The 26,292-nt window shown below is 48.4% G+C and overlaps 2 protein-coding genes across 5 annotated transcripts in view; both read right to left on the minus strand.

Annotated features, from left to right (window-relative positions):
• EEIG1 (estrogen-induced osteoclastogenesis regulator 1) overlaps positions 1-15,644 on the minus strand; it is a 38,652-nt gene extending 23,008 nt beyond the window's left edge. The window contains exons 1-2 of one of the 4 annotated variants that reach the window (XM_005231288.4): positions 15,427-15,644; positions 13,408-14,041 (exon numbers count right to left, since the gene is read on the minus strand). In XM_005231288.4, the coding sequence (XP_005231345.1) occupies positions 13,408-13,568 (161 nt within the window). In that variant the 5' untranslated portion in view covers positions 13,569-14,041; positions 15,427-15,644. Of the gene's footprint in view, positions 1-13,407; positions 14,106-15,381 lie in introns of all 4 variants that reach the window. The other 3 variants (XM_027778204.2, XM_027778202.2, XM_027778203.2) reach the window with 3 other exon arrangements.
• A 5,956-nt stretch (positions 15,645-21,600) lies between these two features.
• Positions 21,601-25,942, minus strand: NAIF1 (nuclear apoptosis inducing factor 1). The gene is made up of 2 exons (XM_013294327.3): positions 24,878-25,942; positions 21,601-24,197 (listed from the first exon to the last, which is right to left on the minus strand). The coding sequence occupies exons 1-2, from the start codon at positions 25,386-25,388 to the stop codon at positions 23,734-23,736; spliced, it is 975 nt and encodes a 324-aa protein (XP_013149781.2). The 5' UTR covers positions 25,389-25,942; the 3' UTR covers positions 21,601-23,733.
• Positions 25,943-26,292: the final 350 nt, after the last annotated feature.

Here is a 26,292-nt window from a genome sequence, read left to right on the forward strand (position 1 = left end):
TACCCACAGCTCACTCTTGGCATCAGCTTCCACCTATTAATGTAGCTCTTCATTCACACCAGAGGGGAGATACGTAGGGGCTCTTGAAAGCCAAATTTGAACACCAATGCCTTTAGAATGAAGCATTCATTTACACAACCCAGCATTTTTAGGGGGAACAAGGCAGGCTCCGACACTTCTGGAGGGCTTCATCATGCTTGCTCAGTTCTGCCGCACACCCAGAGATGGAACATACATCCACTCCTGCTGTTTGCTGGCAGCTGCGGAGGAGCGGGAAGAGTGAACAGGGAAGGAAGAGCAGGGGAAAGTCAGCTCAGGAAACTAGATTCCACTTACACAGTTAACAGCACAGCCTACATAATCCCTATTTGACTGGAGAACAGACAAATACAGGAAAAAGTATTAACAGCAACTACACAGGAAAGAAAAAAAGCTAATGGAAGAAACTTCAGCCTCAGCTGAGAAACCAGGGCAAGGAACGGTCAAGACCATTTCACTGGGGGACAGGGGGCAATGATGACAGTACCAAGTATGTGAAAGGCAGGCGAGGAAAGAACTGGAGCAAAAACAATGGGGCAAGCACAAAATAAAAACAGGATACAAGGAACGATTTAGAAATCCTCCTTAGGAATAAGCTGCTATCTAGCAGGCAAGTGATTGACTTTTTATGGCTTTAACTTTATTTCCAGAAGAAGCCTATTTCCATAGAAGCACAGCTTTTGAACTGCATATTACAGTTCCCTCCAAGGCAGTGATCAATCTTGATAAACATCCACCAGTACAAGCCAGGGAGTGACAACACCTGCTGGAGAAGGGGGGTGGCAGTCAGTCAGTCACCAGTGGAAAACCCTCCAGCATCAGCATTTCTAGTTGTGTATTAGCAGCTTCTTTGAAAGGCAGTAATTCAGTTATGTCTGGACTCCAGTCACATGCATCCAGACATGTGTCTTTTATAAGTGACAGACATGAAATCCTGCACCTCATGCAGAAAGCAAGAGCTTTCCAGCACAGTCCATCTCAAGTCCTCCAGATCACTGCACTGGGTAGCCACACCCTCCAGTACCTCCAGGGCTTCTAAAACCTAGCATTGCTGGTTATTTTAGAAAAAAATATTTCCAGCCATGCCTTCTGTCTAAATCTGAAAACCTTTAAGCTTCTCCTAACATTAACTATGTCAAAAATACTATGAGAAACAATGTAAGTTATTAAAAAATAGCATGCAGCTGGTGACTGAGTGCTACAGCAGACGTTGCATAATGCAATAAAAATTGTGCCAAATGGAGAAAGAAAGTCACAGAATAATGACCCTTTAAAACTTAAGCTATAGAACAAGTCAGATGAGTTTTGGAAGGGTAAGCAAGGGTGGAGCAAGGAGAAGGCAAGGGGAAATAATTCTAACAGACTCGGCTGCGGAGCAGCAAGGAACGTGTACATGGCACTTCACAGACAGGACATGCCCAGCAGAGCCAGTCTGCTTTGAGGTATTTAGAATTTACATTCTGTCATCTTGAAGCAGAGAAGAAAAGAGGGACATCAGGAAAACAAGGACAAGAAGGGACTGTAACACTAAATGCTGTGCAATACATCTACTGTTACATGCTGTGCTGAAGACAGACCAACCCAAAGCAGCACATATCCAAGGACTTCTTGCCACATCTACAGAGCACAAGCTCTTTCTGGTTAGAGGCCAGGGACATGTGCCAGGAGCAAAACCAAGCAAAGAACCACCAAACTCTTAAGTGTAAAGAAAGGAATAACAGAATAGATGACTCAGTTACTTAAACAGAAGTCTAATAACGTGTGTATTGAACGCTGAAAGACGCATTTGCTTTTTTTGAGCTCTGATCACGCACTGAGTCACCACACCAACTCCTACTTCTATTGTTCTGATAGACTACGTTGGAGCTGGATTAGCCAAGAGCAAACCATGCGCCAGGCTGCCAAGCCCACCAGAAGTGCTTTCCTCTCATACGCAAATCCACGTGGACTTCAGTTACAGAAGAAACAAGAAGAGGTCTGCAGTGTGGGTTTCACTTGAGTCTGCCCAGGTCAGCCACGAGCCACTACACTCAGATTGCTGGACACTGGTGCTCCATTCTCCAGCCTGTCTCAGATGTGTTGTTCCTCTTCCTCCCGTGGTTGCTCCATGCTGCAGAGGACCAGGCTACCTTGCAGTTCACTCCCAGCACACTGTGAAGAACTTTTCTAACTCTGGGCATAAATACCTTTCAGATCTGATTTTCTACAACTGTGACTGCTAAGCAATCATATGTACTCTATGCATAAAACAGGCATGGGGACAACTTAACTAAGAAGGGCTCCTGAATCCTCCAGCCCGGTCAGCTGGAGATACAGCAGATGAGCAAACCCGAGCTGAGAGACCTCCATGTTACTGGGGGGTGAAGGGCACAGAAGCAAGGGGGGTTCAGGCTCATTACCAAGACAATTGCACAGTAAAATCCACAAAGGTTAAAAGGGGGGCAGGGGAGGAAATCCTGACTCCCCCAGGGCCCATTTGCCCTTTAGAGGAATCACAATTCAGACTTCCCCTGTGGTTCTAGCAGACAGAGGAACTAAGGCTTTAGAAGGTCCCAAATGCTTCAGAAAAACTCCGAGGTTTGTTCCATACAGACACTTACAAGGTTAAGGTGTATTTACCCACCATATTTCAGGCAATACACGTTTCTGTATCACACTGTAGCTTAGAAAACCTTTTAACTTCTGGCAAACCGTAGATGTAAAAATGAAGATTCACCAATTATCCATTGCTGATATAAACTTTCTTTATCCCATAAGCATCGGCTGTCATTCTGAGAGATTCCAGATTTGCCTTTTGCTGACTAAGTTTAAACTCCTAGTGAAGATGGACAGCAACGTGAACTCTTATCAGGGAAAACCCTGATAATGTCCCTACAACACAGGGTACAAGACATGGCAAAAATCTACGCGTGCCCCACCCCACCCCAACCCCCAAGATGAGAAAAATCAAGACATGGGTCAACTCAGTACTCCAGCACTTTGCTGGTATAGTACATCTGGAAAACGAAAACCCTGAAGGGAATCAACACAAGACTAGGAACAACATCCCTAACGCAAGCGATGTACACAGAGACAAATCTTTTTGCCTCTAAGGCAGATTTATGACATGTGAAGGCATACTGATGCCAGAATAGTTAAGTGACATTTTTTTGCCAATACCAACCCCGTTTCAAGCAGGAAAGTTTGCTAATATAGGTGTACCAGAGAAGTCTTTATAGTGCAAATTAACTTGGCACATGAGGCCAAGTTAATTTCTGGAATAATTTCATTAATACTGTGTGATGTAACATCATTGCAATTTGGCTTGAGCACGCTGAAGAGCCCTTCAGTAAATAAGCTGCCTGAAGTCAATCCTGGTGCTAAAAGTAGGTTTAGTTACTCAAGAGGTAACACCCTACCGTGCTCAGACGTGTTCCCCTATGAGTCACTTCTGTATGGTATACATTTAGTCAAAACCAATACAATAGTCCAGGAGAAAGCCCTTTATATATTAACAGCAGCTTTTTCATTCCACAATGAATACAGGTGCTTTATGATGGTTCCTTTATTAAGGCACCATTCAGCCGTACAAACCAGGTCACTGGTTTTAAGGACAAGGTACAAACATATTCTCCCTGAATCTCTGTCCCCTCCATTAATATCTATCGCTGTTAGGGTTTATCAGGAAAAAGGCTACCCAGCAGAAGAGGTTTGCAAATTAGAAGAGGCTGCCGAGTAAAGCCTGCTTCCCCCTGACTCATCACCGTGCTGGTGGTGACGGGCTGGGATTTCTAGACCCTGCCTGTCCCAACTCTCCCTTCCTTTCTGCCCCAACTCTGGAGCATGTCAGAGCCAGTGTTATGCCAGAGCCAGCAAGAAGGGAGGGACAGAGCAGTAAGAGCTGCTTTTGCTCCTCTGGAGCAAGCTCCAGACAAACAGAATTCTCTAAGACAGACTAGTATCTCACAGTGCAGCTTGTCCCAATCAGAGAAAGGTAATTTCATAAATTACATCTTGATTAAAAGCAGAACACGGGAGAGCTCTGCATTTTGCAATAGCAGTTGGTGCTGGTTAAGCCCCTGGGAGATGTTAGCATAGGCTCCCACTGCTCCGCTGCCAGGAGCAGGCTTCTGAGGAACTGAGAGTTTTTGCCTTCTCTGTGGCTGTCACTACGAGCTGTACTCAGACACATTTCCTTCAGTCTCCCCTACTGAGAGCAAATGGCATTGGAGATGCATATGCCTCACTTCTAGGGGGAAGACAACATGCAGATTAGTTTTGAAGAACAGGGGTACTTGCATGGAAAGCAGGAAAACCCACTGCTATAAACCTACATCAGAAACAGACCTTAAAGAGAACAGTGGCCAGAGTGCGATCAGCCACTCCCTGTACAGCAGGAAAAGGGTATTCAACAAAGAAGAAAGGCAGCAAATGTAAGAAGCAGTTTTAGAAAAAATGCTTCTCCATAACATGGCTTTCCTTGTGCAAGGAGCACTGCAGGCTACTGAAGGCATAAAGATGAGCTGCACTGCACTTGAAAGGAATTCAACATTTATGCAGATGCAATTGCTTTGTGTTACCTAAGTATGAGATAAAGCGTAACAGGCTGCTGATAGAAGCCAGGAAACAGCTCTTCTGCAGAGGGCTTACTGCATAATCTGTAACAGAGGCAAGTGGACTACCTCTGAACAGCCTTTATTGCTTAGACTGGAAACAGGACACTGCACTAGCTGGGGCTGACCTGGTACAGCAAATCTACGTCAAAGTGTGAACGCTATTGTTCTGTTCCACGCAATGGAGCATTAAAAGATCTGGAAACATTGAATTACAGATATCCTAGATTCCTCCCTCATATTCTGTGACATGCAGGCACAGTCTAGGTGATAATGGGAAGAACAGGGACTAGCAAGAGAAACAGAAAAAGCACAGTGAAAACACAACCAAGCTGGCAACCCTCTTCCCAGCCTCTACACATTCGAGCAAAAATCCACTGAAAACCCCACCCAACCTCACCTTTGTTGTTTCAAGGGTGGATAAAGCCTGAAAGTCTGATACAAGGCTGGGGAAAAAAAGTAATTTTCTAAGCCTGAGTTTTTCCAGACAAGCTTTTCCTTCCCCCTCTCCTGGCCATTTGCATTTAGAGAACAAGGCAACTGGAAACCTTTGGCAGGGTTCGCTCTGGGCTCCCTGTTTTGTACTCCTCACACTCACAACTTGCATTTCAGGAGGAATGGAAACTCTGGCAGCAGGCAGGAGCACAGGTAGGCATGTGCTGACCGGTCTTTCATATGGCAGCTGGCTGAGGGAGTCTGTTGATCATTAACCCAATATCCATTAGTGAAACGTCTTGCCACAGTCATTTCATACGAAGTTTTATTCTGGACACAAAATGGAGGTATGTGACTACCCCACAATGAAACCCCGAGGCCACATCCCTTTCATGGGATTTCCTGTTATGGGTTCCTTGATTTGGTTTTCCATTGCAAAGCCAGACTGGAGCATAATGCTTGGTGATTTCTGAAAGGCACTGAACAAGATCTTAAATTTCTACATTTGGTACACTGAACGGCAAGGGAAGGGACCTGCCTCACTGAGGCAAACATGCAGCTCTAGGAAGTGGCAATCCCAAAAGAAATTTTTCTAGTTTTAGTTGTTCATTTCAGAGAGCACATTTCAGGCTAGTTACCAACCACATGCGGGGGTGATGGTCTCTGTAGGTCTGTAAAGCTCCTTTGCTAATTAGCACTGCAGCTTTCTAGCCCTTCCAGGACAGTGAATCCATATACTCTCCTCCTCCCTCCCATGTAAGCAGCCTCTGTGCTTTCAGGTTGAACAGACAGGGTTCATTTCTTATTTAGAATAAAGCATGCAGCAGTGTAAGTATTTTTAGCTCCAGTCCCATCTCCTACTACAACATGGGACCTCCTTCGAGGCCTCCTCTCACCAATGAGTTGTGATAAATTCAGCCAAAGGAAAGGCATAATCCTCCTCTCTTGCCAGTTCAGCTACTTACTGTCTGCAGGGAAAGCATCCATTATACTGACTGTATATGCTATTGCTTATCTCAAACATCCTGTCTCTTCACTTGCCTCCTCCCAATCCTCTAGTTTCCATGTGCTTCCTCTTAATTTTCTTCCTCATCCCCATAACCCCATCTTATTTCCTCAATCTTTTCCTCATCAGCCTTATCAATTGAACTACACAGGAGACCCACGAGAAGCACGTGAAAATGACATCCATGAAGATCAGCAATTTTGAATCACGCAGAACAATTCCCTTTCTTGCTCATCAGATTAAAAATACACCAAACAAGGCGGCTGTTCATCCAGTGAACACAGCCACAACCGTTTGTCTAGTGGGAAGTGCCTTTCAAACCCAGGGACTAAACTGAGATGCTGAGTCCCACTGTACGGTACGACAGACATCACAATGCCAAGTATGGAGTTACAATAGTGATGTGTATCGTGTCTCCCAGCAAGTGCACTTGGCATAGTATGAATAAACTGCAAGAAAAAAAAAAAGGCCTCTCATCATGCAGCGTAAGCAGTTGGTACTGGGATGGGGTAACACATCCAGCCACCTGAAGTAACACCTGAAATAATCACCTTTACAGCATGGATTACTGAAATAAGGTCACAGGCCATTACAGAAGAAACAAGCGGATGCAAATGTTGGTCCAGGGCACTCCTAAAGGCTTATGTTTTATTATATAATAAGCTACAAAATAATTCCTGACCAGTTTCAGAGCAGGCTGCAAGCCCAGCACAAAGCTGGCAGCCCACAGAGGGTGCAGAGCATATCCTGTTTGCCAGAGCCACATCCATCTGTCCTTGCATGGATGAGACCTTACAGATCTGAGCACAGGTGGATGCTGCAAGAGCTCACCATCCCTCTCTGTCACGCTTGCAAGCATACAGACTTGTCTTGAAGTGAGGGAGGTTTCTGATCCGAGGGAGACAGGAGGTTCTTGCCTGAAACACTACCAGATATAGTTTCCTGCAATAAAATAATAATAAAGAATAAATCTGTACCTGCCTCATTTATCTAGAGACTGGTACCAGAACAACTTGCCAGCGGCAACTTATGGCCTATTAAAATACCAACCACTGTGCAGTCAGACCACAGGCTCCTGAAGGCACGCATGAATTCCTCAGAAATACAGCTACAAAGCTAGAGTCAACACTGATGGCAGCTCAAGAGCACAAAAATAAACAGACTGGAAGCCATTTACGTTTCCCCCTGTATTTCAGAAATAAATACATGTCTTAAGAGGTGCGGGAGGCACCCTCTCCTACCTCTCCTTGTCCTCGGCCAGAGCTGATGGTATTGCCATGCTGCAAATGAGGTGGGCCACCGGGCCCGAGTCTCAAAGTAGAACATTAATTTCCAATGAGTAATTTTTTGAGCCATGGGCTGCTTAAGTCATGCAGATAAGGCTGTTGCTAAGAGTTAGCCGTCAAAGCAATGCTAGTTCAGAATCTGTGATGAGGGGGAAGTTTGAAAGCCGGCTGTATCTGAACGTATTTACTGATGCTGTACACACAGCGTATCAGTTACAGGGCTTTAGATTACAGCTTCTGGTCAACAAAGCAGCCCCTGCCTGAGCAACAGCAGTCAGAGCATGAACAGAGACTGTTCTTTACTCAACAGGATACGGCCCCCACGGCAGGCAAGTTTTAATGTAATTCTGCTCGTCTTGCGACAGACTCCAATGCAGCAACCGGCAACAGGAAGAGGAGGCAAGTCTGACACAAAGTAAAATCTACCCACCCCAAAGCCTCTGCCATCAGACCCTGCAGGTGTAGCAGCCAGAGCACAGAAAAGGCGACAGAAATGCTCTGTAAACTCTAGACCTCACGGTGCTGTATCACTTCTGCACTTTTTCCAACAGCCCCACTTGCCAGAAGTTAAACCTCATCCAGGCTGCTGCTTTCACAACTTTCACCTACATTTAGCTACACCGTTGGAATGAAACCCCTTTTTCTCATCTTTACTGTCTAGTGTCTGTATTTATTTCAGAACACAAGCAATGCAGGTACCATGCCTTAATATTATCCTGAAACAGGTTATGTTTTATTACAAATAATTTCTAGAGGCTGTATTCAAATGCCTTCTCCATTAACACCCCCAGCCCGTTCCTGAAGGTGCAGCTAGGAAAGAAGCATGTTAGCATGTGAAGCTGCTCTAAAGCCTTAAAACTTACTTTCTTGATCTGTATATTAGGGATATAAATATACATAGGGAAGGTCTAAGTTTTCAGATGTTTGTAACAAAAGCACTTTTAAAATATGCTATCACACCATGTGCACTAGCAGAGGATAGAGCCAAGCATGCATCATCCTAAAACGTGGAACTAGGAGAACGGTTTAGAGCAGGGGTCCTCAAACTTTTTAACCAGGGGGCCAGCGCGGATGAAGTGGCAGGCAGTCATCTGCGGCTGCTTGGTTTCCCCCCTCAACCCCCGGCAGCGGGGGGGGGGGGGGGAGGGCGGGGGGGTGTTCTGTAAATACCGAGGGCCAGATTGAGGATTGAGGACCCTGGGAGGCCGTATCCGGCCCGTGGGCTGTAGTTTGAGGACCCCTGGTTTAGAGCCACAACTGAGTTCCTTCCTTTACTAAACCATGGCAAGCCCACTCGAGTCAAGAGGCAGAACTCAGCCAGCGATCCTCTCCTTTCACTGCAGCAAGTTTTCTTCCCTCTTGAAGACACTGACTCTAGAAGAAACTATTTCATTACCTAACCCTTGTTTTAAGGCACACACCGGTGAAGGTTTAGATCTCAACTGGGCCAAATCAGTTCTTTAGTCTTTGATTAACCAAACAATTAACAAATTCCCAGTCTGAAAGAGCCAAATGTGGTGAACCTAGTTACCTGAATAATCCTGTAGCATCAGACACGGTGACTATTATGTAAAGACAGTGAATTAGTCGATTTCTCTCACCACTGAGAACTGCATTTTAGAGGTGGTTACGACTTACACCTCCTTTCACAAAAGCTTCTGAATCACCAGCCTTGTGTTAGCAGGGCAATGCTTCTCACTCTTTATTTATGTCCTTCAGAAATGAGAAAGTCCTGTATACCGCTAAGACATAATGATGCCTTGCATCCCACCAGCTGAAGAAAGCAAGTAGCTTTAGGTCTGTACCTACATAGAGACGAAAAAGCCACACTTAACACAAAAGCTGACCTCAGTCCACAGGGAGCTAGCTATCAGTATGAGACATCTCCTCAAATATCAGTGTTTCCTTTGGCTTTCTGGGTGCAGCTTTACAGACAGACAGACACACACACAAAAAAAGCATGTAGTGTGGGAAGTGGCCTTTCACATTCACTTAATTACAAATTGCATGGCTAAGAACACTCTCTGTTCAGGCTACAGTACTGAAATACTTTGAGGCCAGATCACCCTAACAGGGTCAGCTCTTAATGGATTGAGCCTGCATGTAAACAGCTGCTGGGCTGCAGGAGACAAACTATGTTCTTTGGTTCCAACTGGTGCAGGAGTGCCAGCATCAGAAAGCTGAAATGCTGCATGTGCTTGGCAAAGCACGGTCCCAAAGGAATTATGGCCTGAGGTGCCTCCAGAAGACAATGAGGAAGGTGGGAAATGTCCTCAGAGTTGCTCAACTCATGCACAACAGTCTTTCCTCTAAAGTCAGCCAGGGCTTTCAGAGTACAATCCCCTCCTTCAAATCCAGGAATACCAGAATGAAACTGTTGGCACACTAATAGAACTATGTAGGATGAAGTGTCAGGAGTCTGTGGATAACACCTGGCTTTCCACTTCCTTCACATCATGCACCGGTAACGCTCGCTGCCAACATGCAGCCAGAAATCAATCAGCACCGAGGTAAAGAGCATCTGGCTGTCACTCAACATTAACTGACACTGTAAGCGGAGAGGAGTGGGTGGAAATTTAATCAAGTCTTCCTCGTCTATGATACCCAAAGATGTACATGTACATACTACATCAGCTTGTAGTTTAGGCACTCGTTTGGACATCCAGGCTCCTGCCTGTGTTGATCCATAGATCCAAAACCTCCCGATGAGCTTATTGTATCATCTCTCTAGGAACAAAGATGTGCACTCCCCCAAAAAGCTTCAAACGTACAAAACGCAGCAGCCCATCTGCTTCACAAAAACTGTTGCCATGAATACATCCCTACTGCTCTGTGCCTGCTATTTTTAAAGATACTTGGGAGGCAACCGAATTCACTGGCAGTTGTGCTATTTAAGTATCTGGATTAATACCATTCAAGGAATATATTGGTACTTTTCGGTGGGGAAATAGTGCACCTGCCTGGCCTACACCTGGCTCAGGTGCATTTTCAGAAGACCAGCTTCTGTAATCCAATGGCAGGGCAATAAACCACAGACAATAGATGCTTTTCACGCAGAGTACTGTAAAATGAAACAGGTGACATCCTCAGAAGCCCCACCAGTGCGTAAGGAGATTTTACAAAGCAGAAAGGACAAACAAAAGGATATTTACAGCTGCAACTTTGTCACTAAAATACCCATGGTTTAATGCAAGGTCTGAGCACAGCAAGCGTGGAAAAAGGGCACCTGCCTCCAAGGAAAAAAAAACCAAAAACAAAAACACCAACCGGAAAACCCGAGAGGCAGATCCCCAAAGCTGAATGTGCTGACAGGACCTGGACCTTTTCCAGTGTGCCTTGAATTCCTAAGAGCGTTAAGTCTTGATGCATTTCAGACAAGTTCCCCTCCAGCCAGGCTGCTTTGTCCCAGCCTGGGCAGCAGAGGTGTGAGTGGCTCACAGCCTGAGAGGGGGTCCTGGCCCGGGGTGTGCCCCACCAGACCCACAGCGTCAGGCTGCAGCAGGTACACGCAGCCCAGGCTGAAGTGGACTTGGGACCAGGATGGGCAACAGCTAGCAGTACAGCCTCCCACTTCTGCTCTGCTCACAGGTCAAATTAACCCAGTGCCACCTAGCAACTCACTGGATATATATCTCACATCCCCACCTCTTGCCACAGACATGCACAAGCTGCCAAGTAAGTTTATTGTAAATAACCTGAAAAAAAAATGTCTCTGGAGATTCTTACATTTTCAAGCAACACTCTTTCTTCCACATCATAGGTCACTTAACTGATGAAAAAGTGACTTAGTGTGTCCTATGAAAAGCTCCTACACCTACTTATCCCCCCTGTTTACAGACTCCAAACACCATGGGACACCTTGTTCAGATCAGCTCGCTGACAACTCACGGGCAGAACCAGCTACTGGTTTGCTCAATCACAACTATGTACCTCCTATTGCCACAGACTGCTGAAGAAGCCCAAATCGATTGCAAAGCAAACACCAGATTTTTTTTACATAAGCAGCTCATATAAGGTGACCTGACAGACATTACAACCTCAAACGCAATCATTTTTGGAAGCAGTGGGTTTCAGAGACACAATCACAGATCTTAAATAACATACAGACTTCTAACACAACATGGAGGCAGCATGTCCTTCCCTTTAATCTTTTCCCAGATCGAAGGAGTATGAAAAAGGTCATGGAAATGACTAGAGCAGCATAGAACAGAGCCAAGGCATGACCTAGGAGCCTCTCTGCACAGTAACTCTTCTCCTCAGCGTTCCTGGAAATTCATCCCTCCTGGGGTTTCTCTAACTGCAACTGGGGAAAATATTTGGAAAAGGTCAAATGACTCAATACCACTGTGACCTGAAACTTTTCAAGCAGGAACAGGTTTCCATGTGCTTTCAGTTAGAGTACAGACAGGTTAGGGGAAAAGCGGCAAACACAACAGCCTACTTCCTCTTCGCTCGTTTATAAGTAATCGAGCTGGTTGAGAGTAATGTATGCGTTTGGTTTAAATTACAGATGATTTTGCTGCTGGAACACATCTGCACTGCACCGCACTGAGCAAACTGCTGAAGCTCAGCCAGCTCAGAAAACAACTCAATACAATCCAAACGGCTGGCAGCATCAGCAAACCCCAGTGACAGCTCTTAGAAGCTGCTTTCAGGGATGACAAGGAGAGGAAGATCGACATTTGTCAGCACAGGCTTTTCCTGAGACATCCTCCAGTTCAACTCATTTCACTATGACTCCAAGAAGCAGAGGGGTTAATTTGTTTCCAAGTTCACATACTGTTTGAATTCCTTAGATAAGCTGCTTCCATCAAACCCAAGGATCTAGCCTCAGGGGAGAACACTGTAAGGAAAAGCTCTTTTGATAGATTTTCTTCAAAAGAGAAATTAATTCAAAGTCCATTTTTGGAGGTGTTCCACACCCACGGCTTCTACAGACTTCAAATGAGGTTGCATCATGCCTCTGGAAGAAAAACCAAGCTTTAAGCAATACCCTACCACTTCTATTTGCCAGACAGAAATGTTTTACGCTTACCCAGTAAAATCTCTCCTGAGAAAGCTCAGTGTACAGCACCCCAAAGAGGAAAACCAGACCAAAACAGGCTTTAGCTTTGGGATAAAGCAGTTAACAGCTAGCACAAACTAATCTTGTACCTTTAAAACTGAGCAGTCACTCAGGAAAGCAAAAAAACAGGTTTTGAAAGCCACTGAAGGCTTCCTTCACATCTTGAGGCAGAAAGAAAGCGAGTCTGGGCTGTTATGGAATTCACGTTTGCATACTGCTGGTGATAAGCTATGTGCACAGTTGGAAACAAAGCAAGTTTTTATTAGCAATTAGTAGCAGGAGTGGGGAGAGACCTGCCTGAAGGAGTAAGAGAAATGCCAATACATGATGGCAGAACAATCTTCTAAGACGTGCAGCAGAACAATTCCAATATGACAGATTACATAAAAAAAGAAAATACTGCAGCTGTAAACTTGGAGATGCAATGGTATCAGTTTAAGGAGATAAACCGTGTCTTTAACACTGACGACTTTGACTCCAGGCAGCACATTTCCCTTGCACAGCAATTTGCAATGCAAAGCAAGCTACTTCCACTCTTACTAAGAGCAATAATTCAGAATCAAAGGGGGAAAGCAAAGTTGGGAAGGGTTGATTTGCTTAGATACAGTTTTCTGCAGAGTTGAGTTTCAAGTCAGGCATGAAAACAATATAGCATAGGATCTGAAATAGTGCATGAGACCTTGGGCAAGGAACGATTTCATCCACAAACCCCAATCCCTTTCAGAGGGGTGAACTCCCGCTCCCTCCCCACATCTCTGAAAAACTCAATCCAGCTCTGATCAGCCAACACCACCCAGGTTCAGAGCTCTCCAGCTATGTACTTCCCCTGCTCCGGAGAATGATGTGGCATGTGGGGCCCTACAACAGAACTATTAAAATACCATCAAGGGGCAGGCAAATGGTAGCCATATGCTAAACTGCTCAAGTGAAGAATAACCAGGGAAAGAAACACAGCCAGGAAGCAAATCTGCAACAGCTTCTTACCTGGTAGATAAGCTAGCAAAGTCTCCTCCATCTAGCAGCCTGATTTTGCAGAACAGAACCCCATTCACAAAGGGGACAGCAGTCAGCTCTTCTAGAGTGAAACTTGTCTGAAACTTGAATTTCTTCTTCTTCATCAGGAAAGCCATGGGCAAATTCAGCATGGAAAGCCCAGGAATTCCAAACAAGTTCAGGGAGGAGCGGCTCAAAACACACACAGACAAGCAGAGGAACGGCACTCGTTCCGGGAGCGCAAGCAGGGAGTAAATTCCAGTTCAGTTACAACGACGGCCCAGCTTCAAACGCACAATTCTCTTCTCTTTGGTGGTCGGATCTGGCTGTGGGATCATCGCCACGGCAGTTTTCAGGTGAGGAGGAAGAGGTCAGATTAAATCTCTGCAACATCTCCAAGGGAAAAGGGAGGGAGAGAAGTCTGTCTCAGCTCCAGACCAGCCGGAGCTGTCCCAGTTACAGGCTGCAGTGCTCTGACTTCAGCACAACCCCTCCAGAAAGCATCTCTTGTGAGAAGTCATCTTGAGTCTCTGAAGAAGCCTTAAGTCTGCGGGCAGCACATTCAGAGAGCTTCCAGTTTCTACCTCCTCTTGTGCAACTGCTTGATGCAGGTCTTCGGGTCAGCCTTTGGGAGGGAAATGAGTAAATCAGTCCCAGCCAGTCTTGGGCTCCTCCTCCTCCTCTAAAACCTGTTTGGATGGGTAACATTCAGTCCAGGCTCATACCAGTCTTAAGAGGTATGGCCCCAATTAGCCTGGCCCCAACATCCTCTTTCCCCTTCTTGCCTACAGCAAGCTTCACTGTTGTCATCCCCCTTATAATTTCTGTTTTGCAGAGCAGCTAATAAAAATCAGCTCTATTTTCACCCATCATCTTTAGAAGCAGTTTATAAAGTAAGCTCAGTCTAACAGGTAGTCTAACAAGAGCCATCTCAAGATATGCAAAAATCTGTTCTTTTCTGTATTTCCAACCAGCTCTAAGTGTTAGCACCTGTATCTTATAAATGGAGAAAGCACAGGGAGCGGGGGAGGCAGTCTGCTCCATATTACACAGTGTAACAACCGAATCAGGTCATCTGGCTGTCCAATAGCCAGGCCCACCGAATACGCTGCCTTCGCCCAGCACCAGGTCCACACCAAGCCCTGCCCTGCACAGGACAGTTTTGGGGCTGGAGATGGTAATTTCATTACACAATTACGAAACACCTAAGCCAGGGAGGCAAAAGATAATTAGCATCTAAAAGGGGCGAGGTTATGAACACCCGGCAGTAAACAATCCTCGCCGATACTAACCATTACTGACTGCAAACCAACGCAGGCAGAGCTCCGGGGTGCGTGTTACAGACCCTCTCCCGCTCAGGCTGCAGCAGGCGAATCCAGCCGGCTCTGCCCGCTGCGCCGGGGCCCAGGCACCTCTGCTGAGGCACCCCTCTCCTGCGGCCACCACCTAAGAGCGGAGCGAGGGGTGACACTGGCGATGGCTCTGTACCACCAGCCCCCTCCGTGAGCCGCAGCCAGCCTGCCCCTGCACCGAGCTGCCGCTGGGTCTCAGCCTGCCGTCCAGCCCCCTGCGCTGTGCACCGAGATGCGGACAGGTCTCAGCCCACCTTCGGGTGCTGGGGACCACGCACCAGGCTGCGGGGAGGTCGCAGCCTGTGCCCAGCACCCCTGGGCCATGCACTAAGCTGCGGTCAGGTGTCGGCTCACTTTCAGAGCCACGCACTGAACGGCGGCCAGGTCTCAGCCTGCTTCCCGGCCCTGCGGAGCCACGGAGCGAACTGCAGCCAGGTCTCTGCCCCTCTCCCAGCCCCAGGGTCAGGCACTGGGCTGTGGCCGGGCCGCAGCCCGGCTCTGGCCTCATGAACCACGTACCGAGCTGCAGCCAGGTCTCGGCCCCCCTCCCGGCCCCTCAATCATGAGCTGACCTACAGGAGGTCTAGGCCGTTTCCCGGCCCGCTCCACCGACCTGCGGCCCGGTCCCGGCCCGGTGCCTGCCCGGCCCTGCTCGCACCTCCTGCGCTCTCCTCACACGGCCGCCACAACCACCGCTGCTCCCCGTCACAGCCGCCTCTGCCAGCGCTACGCCAACTGCGGCCGCTACGCCAACGCCGCAGGCAGCCCCACAGCAGCGCTACACCACCCCCGCACTTCGGGAATACCACTCCGTCACTACGTAACCCCCTCCTCTCCCGAGAGCGGGGAGGGCAGCGCGGGAGCGGCGACACTCGATTGGGCAAGCAGTAAAGCGGTGGGCCGACGGAGGCAAGATTTTATTGGTTGCTCCGGCACGGGGCGGGGAAGAAAGCGCGGGGACTGGAGGCGGAGGCTGCCGGTTGCGGTAGGGCCCGCCTCCTGGCTGAGGCGGTGGGTGGGAAGCGGGGGAATCTGCGGCTACGGTCGCCTCAGCGGGGCGGGCGGAGGGAGCGCGGTTCGGCTTGGCTGTATGGCCAGTCGTGTGGCTGCCGGGCAGGGGGGTTCCTTGGGCCTTCCGGCCTCCCCAGGTGTCCCATAGCCTCTGCGCAGGCCGAGCAGTCCCTGGAGTGAGGGGGCTGGAGCAGGCTGGCTGAGGTGATGGCAGGCCTCGGGCCCTGGAGCCAGCAGTCAGGGGTGCCCCTGCCTGGGCTGAGGTGATGGGGCTGCAGCTCTGACAGATGGGGCCTCTCTGCGTCCTCTTCAGCGCTGCTTCTGGACTGCCAGGACAGTTTGCCCTGTCCTTCTCTCAGTGCCTTTCTTGCTCAAGCATCTCCCGGTGATATCTCTCCCAATAAGCATGTCCCATGTGCTGTCTGTGCGCCACCTCACAAATGGTGGCGTGGCCGCCCTGTCCTCTCTGTGCCACCGGGTACCACACAGCGGGCTGTGGGTCAGGCTGACCAGCAGCTGAGCTGGGTGGCCTGGTGCAGGAGGGAAGCCCTGGCACCGCACACCTCTGTGGGCAGCACAAGGCAGGGCCGGGAGCTGGAGTCTCACCCTCCGTGTGTGAGATGTGGCAACCAGTTAAACACATCTCTTCATCAAAATGGCTCCCTGTTATTATGTGCTGCTGCTGTGTCCTGTGCTGTGGCTGGGTTCCCTGGTTAGGCGGGATTCCATCATTTAAGGGCAAGCAGAACAAAATGTCTCTCCTTGTCCTGAAGGAGTCTGCAATCAACAACATGATTTGCCTGGTTTTTAAAGTTAGGGATATGCCTAAGAGCCTCTGTGGCAGAGAAGTTGAGGCTCATATGGGAGAGACTTTTCCCAAGGCCGATTTGCATGTCTGGCAAAGCTTGGATGAAAGCCTGGGAGTCCTCGCTCTCTTTGCCAGGCTTTGATGCCCAGACTCCTTGCTTTTAATCTTTGCCATCTATGCAGATGATATCAGGGCTATCAAATAATTCTACCACAATATGAGCCTTCAAAAAAAAAAAAAGAAGTCTGCTAGTAAAATGTATGGCAACATGCTTGGATAGAAGTTAAAAAGCCGATTAAGCCAAATGTGCTGTTATGATTCTTTCTTACCAGGTTAAGCAGATGCACAGACTGCTGGGAGAACATTTCATATTGGTACAGTGAAATCATCTCAGGAGATACCAGTCTTCCCATACAGCAGGGTTTGTGGAGGCTGCTTTTAAAGGCAGGGCTTGAATTGTTCCATCAATTGATATCTGGTGTTTTCAAGGCCTGAAGAAATAGAGATGGGCTGGGATTTTTTGCTTTCTGTTTCTCAGTTTATTGGGAAAGAGCTCAGTCTGCTAAATATTTGATATTTGCCAAGCTGGAATGCTTGAATGCTGGAAGCATCTGAAGAATCCAGCCCAGTCCTCACACTTCTCATTCTCTGAGCATACTGCTGACATGTGTGTCAATCTTTTGCTTCCATCACTAGGTAAAGGACAAACGATCTCTGTTTGTGGTGTGGGAGGAGGCTTTGTGTTATCTGGTATGATTCACTCTGATAAGTAACCTCCTTGGAGGACTTTTTCTTGTTTATAGCAACAGCCCCAAATGCTAAAATTTACAGAAATTTTAATCCTTGCTGTTCTCATACATATTTACTCTGCAGTTTTATCAGAAATGTCTCTTGAAAACCTCAGTGTTTTTATAATTAATTGAATAATGTGACTAATGTTAAAAATAAATGGATTTGGAAAGGTGCCCAGTGTGCTGCTGAACAGTGTGTAATATAGCAACTGTAGCTGGATTCTCAGGGGTATGTATATTTTCCTAACAAATGCAGTCTCATGACTTAGAGATTAAATCTTCATTAGTTCAAAATTCACCCTGCTGATTTTTCTGTGTTTATGCTGATAATTGTTTCTGGACGTTTCTGGACAAATTCACTTTTTTTAAAGGGACAGTGGTCCTCTGAACGTGCCTCTGCTGATCTGTGCGTGGGTGAGTTAGCCAGAGCCCCACAGAGGCACCACAGAGAGGATGTGGGTGCAGGGTACCTCCATGCATCCACCATTCCACTGGCTTTGTATTCTTTTCCGAGCCAGGTCCAATCCATTCACTGAGGGGCTGTGTGTGTGTGAACAGGGCACTGCGATATGTATTGATTCTGCTTACCCCAGGCTCCGATGTTGTTGATTTCTCCTTTACAACCTCGGCCCCACTGTGCCCACCTCACCTCTGCTCTGTGAACCTCAGCTGCATCCCTGCCCCGTGCTCTCCCTGACTTAAGCCATTGCTGGTGCCCCTCCCCAGTGCTGCCACGACTTCCTTGACTTTTGCTGGCTCAGAGCATTGTTTTATCAGTCTGGGATAATTTATCTGTTTGGGCTCTGCAGTTAAGTCTGACCCTACCTCTGCTATCGCTGGAGGGGTGTGTCTCGCCAGCCAGGGGCTGGCATCTCTCTGCTCTGCTGGCCTCGGGATTGTGAGTGAGCAGGAACAGATGCTTTTCTTGCCTCGTCGCTTCGAGGAGTGAGATAAAGCAGCAGGGGTGAAACAAGGCAAGGTAAATTCATAAGGAACAAAAAGCGAGGTGAAGCGAGTTAGATTCTGTAATGCATCTGGTGAGCCATCAAATTCAATCTCTAATCCCAGGGGAATCCCAGATACGTGAGCAAATCATCAAGCCCTGTAAACTACATCATCAGCACCTTCCTCTGGAAAACGTCATCATGGTAATCCATTTGTCCTAGCAGCCAAATTATTAAAGTTTGAAATTAAATTATACACGTTGCCGCAACAGCTCTCCTGTATTACACCTGTAACCTCTGTTATAATAACTTTAATGATCTTTCAGCCTCATCATCCAAAAAGAAAAGATTACCACACAATGCTTTATGTTATAAATCTGTTCTTCGCGCTGCTGGTGGCCGAGCACCTGCAATGCACCTGCTCTAAGGAGCTGCATGGGAGCTGTGGGTGCCCAGCCTGCAGCAGAAGGCTGCCCTCCCCAGAGCTGGGGGCCAGACCCATGTTGGAGAGCTCCCGAAATGGGGCAGGGGGTACAGGCCCCTGGGGCAGGGCACTGCAATGGTATAAGCCCCATCTGTAGTGTGCAGGCTGCTGGAAACCCTGTGAGGGGAATGGGTACCTATCCCCATTACATAGGATTATCCTACAGTGTGGAGTTATTCCAAGCTTGCACCTTCTCAGCGTTATTTAATAACAGGCTGTGAGCTCTGCTTTGATCTGCTTGTGTTTTTCACTAGTTCCGTACTTAACTGAAATCATCATAAAGGCCAGGAACTGTTTCACTTTCTGTGCCAGGCTGGGTTTCCTGTTGGACATGCAAAGGACACACCTGCACGGTGGGATTCTGGCCTGCCAGGACAGGGGATCCTGTTATCTGTAGAGACAAAGGGAATGCAGGAATCTGGAGTCGGTGGATTCCTTTCCCCAAACATGTGGCTAGACCTGAAAATCCAGCTGCCTGGCTTTTTTTGTATACTGTTTTTCATGTCTGCTACAGTGTGTCCTGGGAATGTGTGGCAGGACTGTGCTTCTTCCCAGGAGGCCTGTCAGTGGAACTGGAGCTGGTTTGCCCCTTCCAAAATCTGCAGACTGGGATCCACTTTGCCTTGAGGCTTGTTGTGTTTATTAAGCATTATCCTGTGTCTGTATCCCAAGTGTCACTTTCAGCACTCTGCCAGACAAGAGACTTACTAGCCGTGGGCTCTCCCACTGGTTCTGTGCTTCTGGCTACAGCCCCACAAGTGCCGCTATTACCCCAAATGCAGCAGAAACAACTGTAAGTCTGTGGTTCCCACTTGACAGGGCAGCCTCTAATTTGGGATCCCAGGCAGCAGAGGCAACAGAAACTGTCCCTGCTGGGGCTGGGCTTCTGCCTTGGGTTAATCACCTTGCAGTGCTGGGACCCAAGGGCTCATAAACAGTTTGCAGGTCATGTGGGCTTCATTCCTGCTCACAGAACACAGCTTGGAAGCTGTGATGATCATTCCCATGAAGCTTCTTGTCAGATGCTTTCAAGAAAGATAAAGACTCTTAAATGCTTCAATTTTCAGACTTAACAGTCCACACTTGTGCCGACTACCTGACTACCTGCTGGCAGTAGCCTCTCAGATGGCCACAGAAAAAAAAAACCAAAACCAAAAACCACCAACAAAAAACCCCACAGAAAAACGCTTTGCCAAAAAGGCTTGACAAACTGTAAAAAACATGCTGGAGGAAGTAAAGGTAATTGGGTAATATAATTCTGTCCCAGGGGGATCTGGTCCCAGACCTGTGTTGTAGCTATGGCAGTGTGCCGTACTTGTGGGATACTAACATATATTTGTGTGTGGTCTTCTAAAAAATCTTAAAATCTGTCCCTTTGTTTATAACTGAAGAATTAATATTCTTTTTATCTTGTGCATGCCCATTCAGTTCTGCAGTGAACTCATCCCAGAGGCGTGAGCTCCCACCATCTCTGTGCCCTCTGCCCCTGTTTGCAGGAAGCAGAGGGACCCAGTTTGTGTTCCCAGGCATCCTGGCTTTCCTAGGGGTACCAGTGTTCCTCATCGCTGGGCTCTGCCCATTTAATTTCTTCCTCTCTGGACTCTCAGTCCTGAAAAGATTCATCAATGAGAAGAGCAAGGAGGATCACAAAAGGTCTGGATGACAAGGGTAAGGGTCGCTTCTGGGACCATCCTGCCAGGGCCCTGCAGTGCGCAGCACTTCGCTGCAACTCAGATCCCTGCGCCTCGCCCCGTTGCGCAGTGCCATCTCCTGGAAAGCCGTGCCTGAGCTGCACACATCACAAGCAGTTTTGCTCCTCAAGCAGCCAGTGGTGCTGCAAGCAGCTCGACCGCTGCCTCCCATTTCCGCAAGGATTATCTTCTGACCCACCAAGAGTCCCTCACTAAACTTCCTGCAGGGAGTACGTAGGGTGCTGTTCACTGCTTGGCTGCTTGCCCTCACTTCTGAGGTACCCTGAAGCAGAACATCCCTGCACAGCTCTTTCCAGCTCTGGATGCTGAAAACAAATCTCTAGTTACAAAAAGAACAGTAGAGGAGCACAAATGAACATCTATAGATGTTACCTCATAACTTCTGTTCTGCTTGGGCACCAGTTCTCTGTTTAGTTGAATGCCCTGCTCATGTACGTCCACCCTGTAAGCACCCTGTTTACCTGCTCTCCTGGTTTTAACTTCAAGGGACACTTCTCCCTCCCCAAATTTGATGACCTCGTCGTGAGCAATAACCAAGCCCCTCATGGCACTGCCCACCCTATAGTTAAAATGTTGCTACATCTTTTTAATGAGACAAAAATGTGTACCTGGAACTTGCACCTGAATGCTGCCGGCTTGACTAAGCTCTGCAATTATCCTGAAATGACAAGAAAAATGGGTGGTTTCAAGGGCAACAGGCTTACTCCTGTGAAACAGTAACACAGGTTAAGTGTTTAGTCACTGTAAAAATGCACGCTGCAATTTAAAGCCAAAGGCTGGTACTTCATGCATCACTTTAGGCTACTGTGGCAACTTCTGAGCAGCTGGAAGATTAGTATACTTCAGTAATCTGGCATACACAATGAAATTACTGCTGCAAGGTAAGGCTGTAAAAGCTGTTATTTGAAAAAGACCATAATTACGTAAATACAAGGCCACAAAGTTCACAAATGACAAGAAGCTACTGTGACACGTGGCTGTTCACAGCTTTCTTTGGCCTCTTCTCAGCGAGGATTCTGTGTGCCAAACTTGTCGCAAACTCATTTTTGCCCTGGAGCATACTGATGAACTGAAACAGCCTGTTTACCAAAACCGTATTTTTATTAAAATTCATATTTGTAAAGGAGAGAACATTACACAAATGAGGTAAACCAGCACATATGACATAGTTTTCACTTTAAAAATAAATTTCAGTTGAGCAATTGATTTAAATCCATGAAGTCTGAGAGGAAGAGTCAGGCAAGTGTTACTCATGTAGTGAGATGCTGGACACGGTGGGAAGACGCAGTTGATGCTGCCCTGACTCAGCACTGAGATGTCAGTGCCAAAGGGTCAGGAGTCTTCCAGGGGCCAAATCCTTCTCTCTGCACCATCCTTTTCTCCCCTGTCAGACTTGCAGGTGAGGGAAGATGAGTAAAGGCCAGAGAGCAGCACTGGTAGCCTCCTCACCGGCTACTCTAACCAGGGCCCCCGCATCAGCATCCCCCCATAAAAGGCTGTGTAAAGGTTTAATTTGATTGTGCAAATTCACTCCCTCATCAGTTGTTGTTCACCACATCTCAGCCCTAAAGGAGACTTAACAGCAAGCAAATACCAGCTCTCAAAAAGTTCTATTTCAAAAGTAGTATCTGGCAAGCAACAAGCCTGTGAAATGTGTTACACTTTGCAAGGTACAGGGAGAAGAAGAGTTATGCTTCCTTTTTTAAGTTTGCTTCCATGTATGTACAAGTGGAGCTTTAATCTGAAAGTTTATGAAGTCTGTGAGAATTGTGTTCACCATCCTGTGAAACTAAGCTTTCTCATTGAGGACCAAACCCCACAGTCTGAACACCTCAAAGAAGAGAAATGTGGTTGCAATGTTGTTTCACCCTGTATAATGGTAAGAAAATAGTTAGGTGAACCTCACACCCATTTCTCAGAATGCCACTTGAAGCCAGCTAGCAGACGAACAAAGAACAGCTAGCTGTACTTGCTTCCAGCTCCTAACAAGTACAGAACAAATACTGCTGCCACCAGCAGAACCAAATAATGCTTCAAAATTCACTCAATTAAAACAGTTGCTGACAAACTCCTAAATGCTGGGAATTACTGTGTGGCTGACACTCTGTAGTCCGGGTCCACTTTGATGAATCAAGGTATTACGGAGGTGACAAACGATACAGATGAGACAGAGGTGGAGTTTCACCTGTTACACCCACCTGAGCAAAACTCACCCAGGCCCTTGTGTATTAACTACGCTGAGACAGGCAAGACATTGCTCCAATACATATCCCAGGACAGTATCTGGTAACAAGACATGAAATTTTCATCACATCCACCAAGTTTACAGTGAAATTTCATGACCGCATGCAGATGGAACATGAGGAGAATGCACTATTTCATATCCTTGGGGGATGTGGGTGGGATTTAAACTGCATGTAGGCTTGGTGGTGGTCTGCATGGGGTGGATGTCATGCTGTAAGGGCAGTAGCCGTAACTCCCAGTGCAGAGAGAAGGTTATACCACATCCGGTACCACGTTTCCAGTAAATGCTTTCAGCAAGAGACAGAAATGCATTCACTACCGTGAATTACTGTTTATGGTAACTGTACCTTGGCAGCTGCAGTACTGTGATATCACAACAAGACTCTTGACCTTAGAAGTCAGTTAAAGGCTGCAGATCTTGAGAGAGAGAAATAGAGAGGTGTCATACTCAGGAGAGCTTTTTCCAAACAGAAATTAAAAAATAACTTTTTTTTTTTAAATAAATCTACTGTTTGAGGAAAAAAGCAACCAATGTTAAGTTCCTTGTTTATTACACATCCTGCTATGACTCTGTATGATGAGTCTGAAAAGGCAGATGAGCATAAGATTAGCAGAGAAAGCTTTCTAGGCTCAGCAAGTCTCCAAGGCGAGCCATTTCACATTGACAAGAGCTAGCATCCCTCACTCCCTGTGTCCACCAGCAGCACAGGCAGTTTTTTTCCAAGAAAGATGTCCCATAGAATTGTTTAGGTTGGAAAAGACCTTTAGGCTCATCGAGTCCAACCGTTAACCCAGCACTGCCAAGCCCACCACTAAACCGTGTCCCTAAGTGCCACATCTACATGTCTTTTAAACACCTCCAGGGACGGTGACTCTACCACCTCCCTGGGCAGCCTGTTCCAGTGCTTGACAACACTTCTGGTGAAGACATTTTTCCTCATATCCAACCTAAACCTCCATCACTGTTTCTTTCACTGGATCATGCCATCTTGCTGCCCTGTCTGGCTGGGGTCAGTGGTGACCGATGGACTGGGTGTATTGCTCTGCAAAAATCGACGGAAGTCCTTAATCATGGGGCGGAGGACTTGGATAAGGGCACTCAGTGCCGCCTGTGTTCCTTCCATGGCTTGTGCCTGCCGCTCCTGGGCACATGCCTGCACCTCCTGAGAGCGACGAATCATCTGAAGCAAGTCATTCTGCTGCTCCAGGTGCTGGGCAATCTCCTTCACGTGCAAGTTGGTCACTCGCTGTTCCTGCAAGAGCTTGGCTGAGTTCAGAGCAATTCGGCTTTTCAGCTCCTGGGGTTTTGCAGAGACTTCGTGTTGATGCGCCATCATCTCCAAGGGTGCTTCAGTGGTGACTGTGGTGGGGGCTTCTGTTGTGCAGTACTCCACAACTCCGTCCTCTAGACTGTGGTAGGTTGTCTCTGCAGGAACTGAGAACAAAGGACAGAAAGGGAGTAAGAAGTAGCTGCCATACGGGGATTTTTATCTACAGGACTATTCAAAGAATATCACAGGAATACTGCCTGCTCAGTGAGATAACATACAATGAACAGCAATGCACAAAATGACCTATTTAAGTCTACTCCACCCTCATTGAGCTTCCTTCTAGGCTGTACGGCCCAAAGTAATTGGGCATGCCATATCTGTCTAGACAAAATAATTTCTTGACCTCCAGTTCAGAACAATCTTTCCATGTAGCATTAACCAACTGACATAGGGGCAAAGGCAAGACCCAGAATGGCACTTGTCAGAAGGACAGCTGCTCTTTGGGGAAGACTGGAAAGTCAGCCCTGGAGATGTTTCTCCTCCTGCTTTTGTCCCCAGTGAGGGGGACTGAAGAATCTATAAGGTGCAAAGGATACTTTTTTCCCTTTTTTTAAGGCCAAGCCCCACTATCAAAGCTGACTTTCGGCACGTGCGTATTTTGCAGCCAATCCCCTACAGCACAAGGACATACTGGGAATGGCATTTTCATTACAGAGGTGCCGCGGTTCCTTTTTGCTGGGGCTTTCCCCATACAGGGCTCACGGCTCCTGGCAGGCGGGTGTCAGGGCCCCCTATATGACCTTCCAATTCAGAACAGAGCATCTTCAGCAGGCGCAGCACTCACTCTGGGTCAAGGTGACTGTGGTGGCTGACGCGGTGATGGGTATCTCGGTACTGTCACCTGCACTGCAGTCCCCGCTTGGCAAACTGATGATGGTGGCTTCTCCCAGCAGGTTGCAGATACGTTGCTGCATGGGGGTGAGGATAACTGGGGCGGTTGCAGCGCCTGTCGGGTCTTCGCTCTCTGGCCCATTGCCATTGCCATTCTGGCCCTCGCCTCCCCCTTCCATGGCAGCCCGGACTTGGGCCACTTTGCGTCGCACCTCAGTCTTGAGGTCAGACCACTTCTTCTTGACCTCGGGCAGCTCACGGTGGCAGGTGGCGACGGCATTGACACGGCGCAGGATGTCGTGCCAGGCGGCAGCCTTGGCAGCCAGGGGCACACCGGCGTTGAAGTGGTTGATGAGGAGGTGCTTGCCTCGCTCCAGCTCCTCCACGATGATCTCCACCTCCCGCTCTGAGAAGTTCATCTTCCGCTTCTTGGCTGGGGGTGCCGGGGGCGACGCCATGGCCATGGGGGGCACCGGGGAGGGGGCACTGGGGGGCACCTACAGGCCTGGGGGGCCTGGCCAGGCCCGGGGGGCCCTGGGGGAGGCTGGGCAGGGCCGAGGGGGGGCAGGGCCCCCCAGGCCTGGTCACCCCCGCGGCCAGGGACAACAGGGGGGCCCCGAGGCCCCTCAGGGCCCGGAGGCGTCCGTCCCCCCCCGCTCCCCCCTTGGCACCGCTAACGATACGCAAATTGCGTACCACCGCCAGCCAGCAAGCCCCGCTCAACGGCCTCCACCCTGCAACGCTGGCGTAATGGCTTCCAGAATCAGCCCCCTTTCTTGCCCCGCCTGATAGGGCAGCCCGCCTGCCCGTCAGGTGGAGGCCTCGCCTCCCGCCCTCAGTGCCGCACTGTCATTGGCTAGCAGCGCTGCCCATCGGGTGGCCAAGAGACGGCCCCGCCTCGCCGCCTGTCTGGGCCTGCGTGAGGCCGATGAGGGGCTGGGCCCGCCCCTGAATTTCCCCGCTCTAGCTCTATTGGGTACATCTCGCGTCCATCGAAACAGAACAACACCCCCTCCCACTGTGAAAGATACCGGATACACGCCGCGTCCGTCAAACGCAAACTGACTGCCGACTCCAGATCTGATTGGAGACGTTGTCGCTTTATCCCCACCTCCCTCAGGGTTTTAATCAATGGGAGCTTGGTTCAGGGTCTTGCACCGCCCCCTTCCGCCCCGGGCGGTGTTTCCTCCCGATTGGTGAACGGGAAGGCGTTCCCCTGACGTCACGGCCGCCCACCTCGCGGGAGCGCGTGGAAGCCGGGGGCGTGGGCGGGGGCGTGTCGGCAGGCGCGGGCGCGCGGGCCGCTGCCATTGGTCGTCGCGGCGCGTGGCGCGAAGGCGGAAGCGCTCCGTGTCGGTTCCTCGCGGC

The sequence above is a fragment of the Falco peregrinus genome, chromosome 1, assembly GCF_023634155.1.
Source record: "Falco peregrinus isolate bFalPer1 chromosome 1, bFalPer1.pri, whole genome shotgun sequence".
NCBI classification, from domain to species: domain Eukaryota; kingdom Metazoa; phylum Chordata; class Aves; order Falconiformes; family Falconidae; genus Falco; species Falco peregrinus.

Coding starts and splice junctions, on each gene's coding strand:
- NAIF1 (XM_013294327.3), bottom strand. CDS start 25,388: ATGGCCATGGCGTCGCCCCCGGCACCCCCAGCCAAGAAGCGGAAGATG. Junction 24,198..24,877: donor CACAGTCACCTTGACCCAGA/GTGAGTGCTGCG, acceptor CTTTGTTCTCAG/TTCCTGCAGAGACAACCTAC.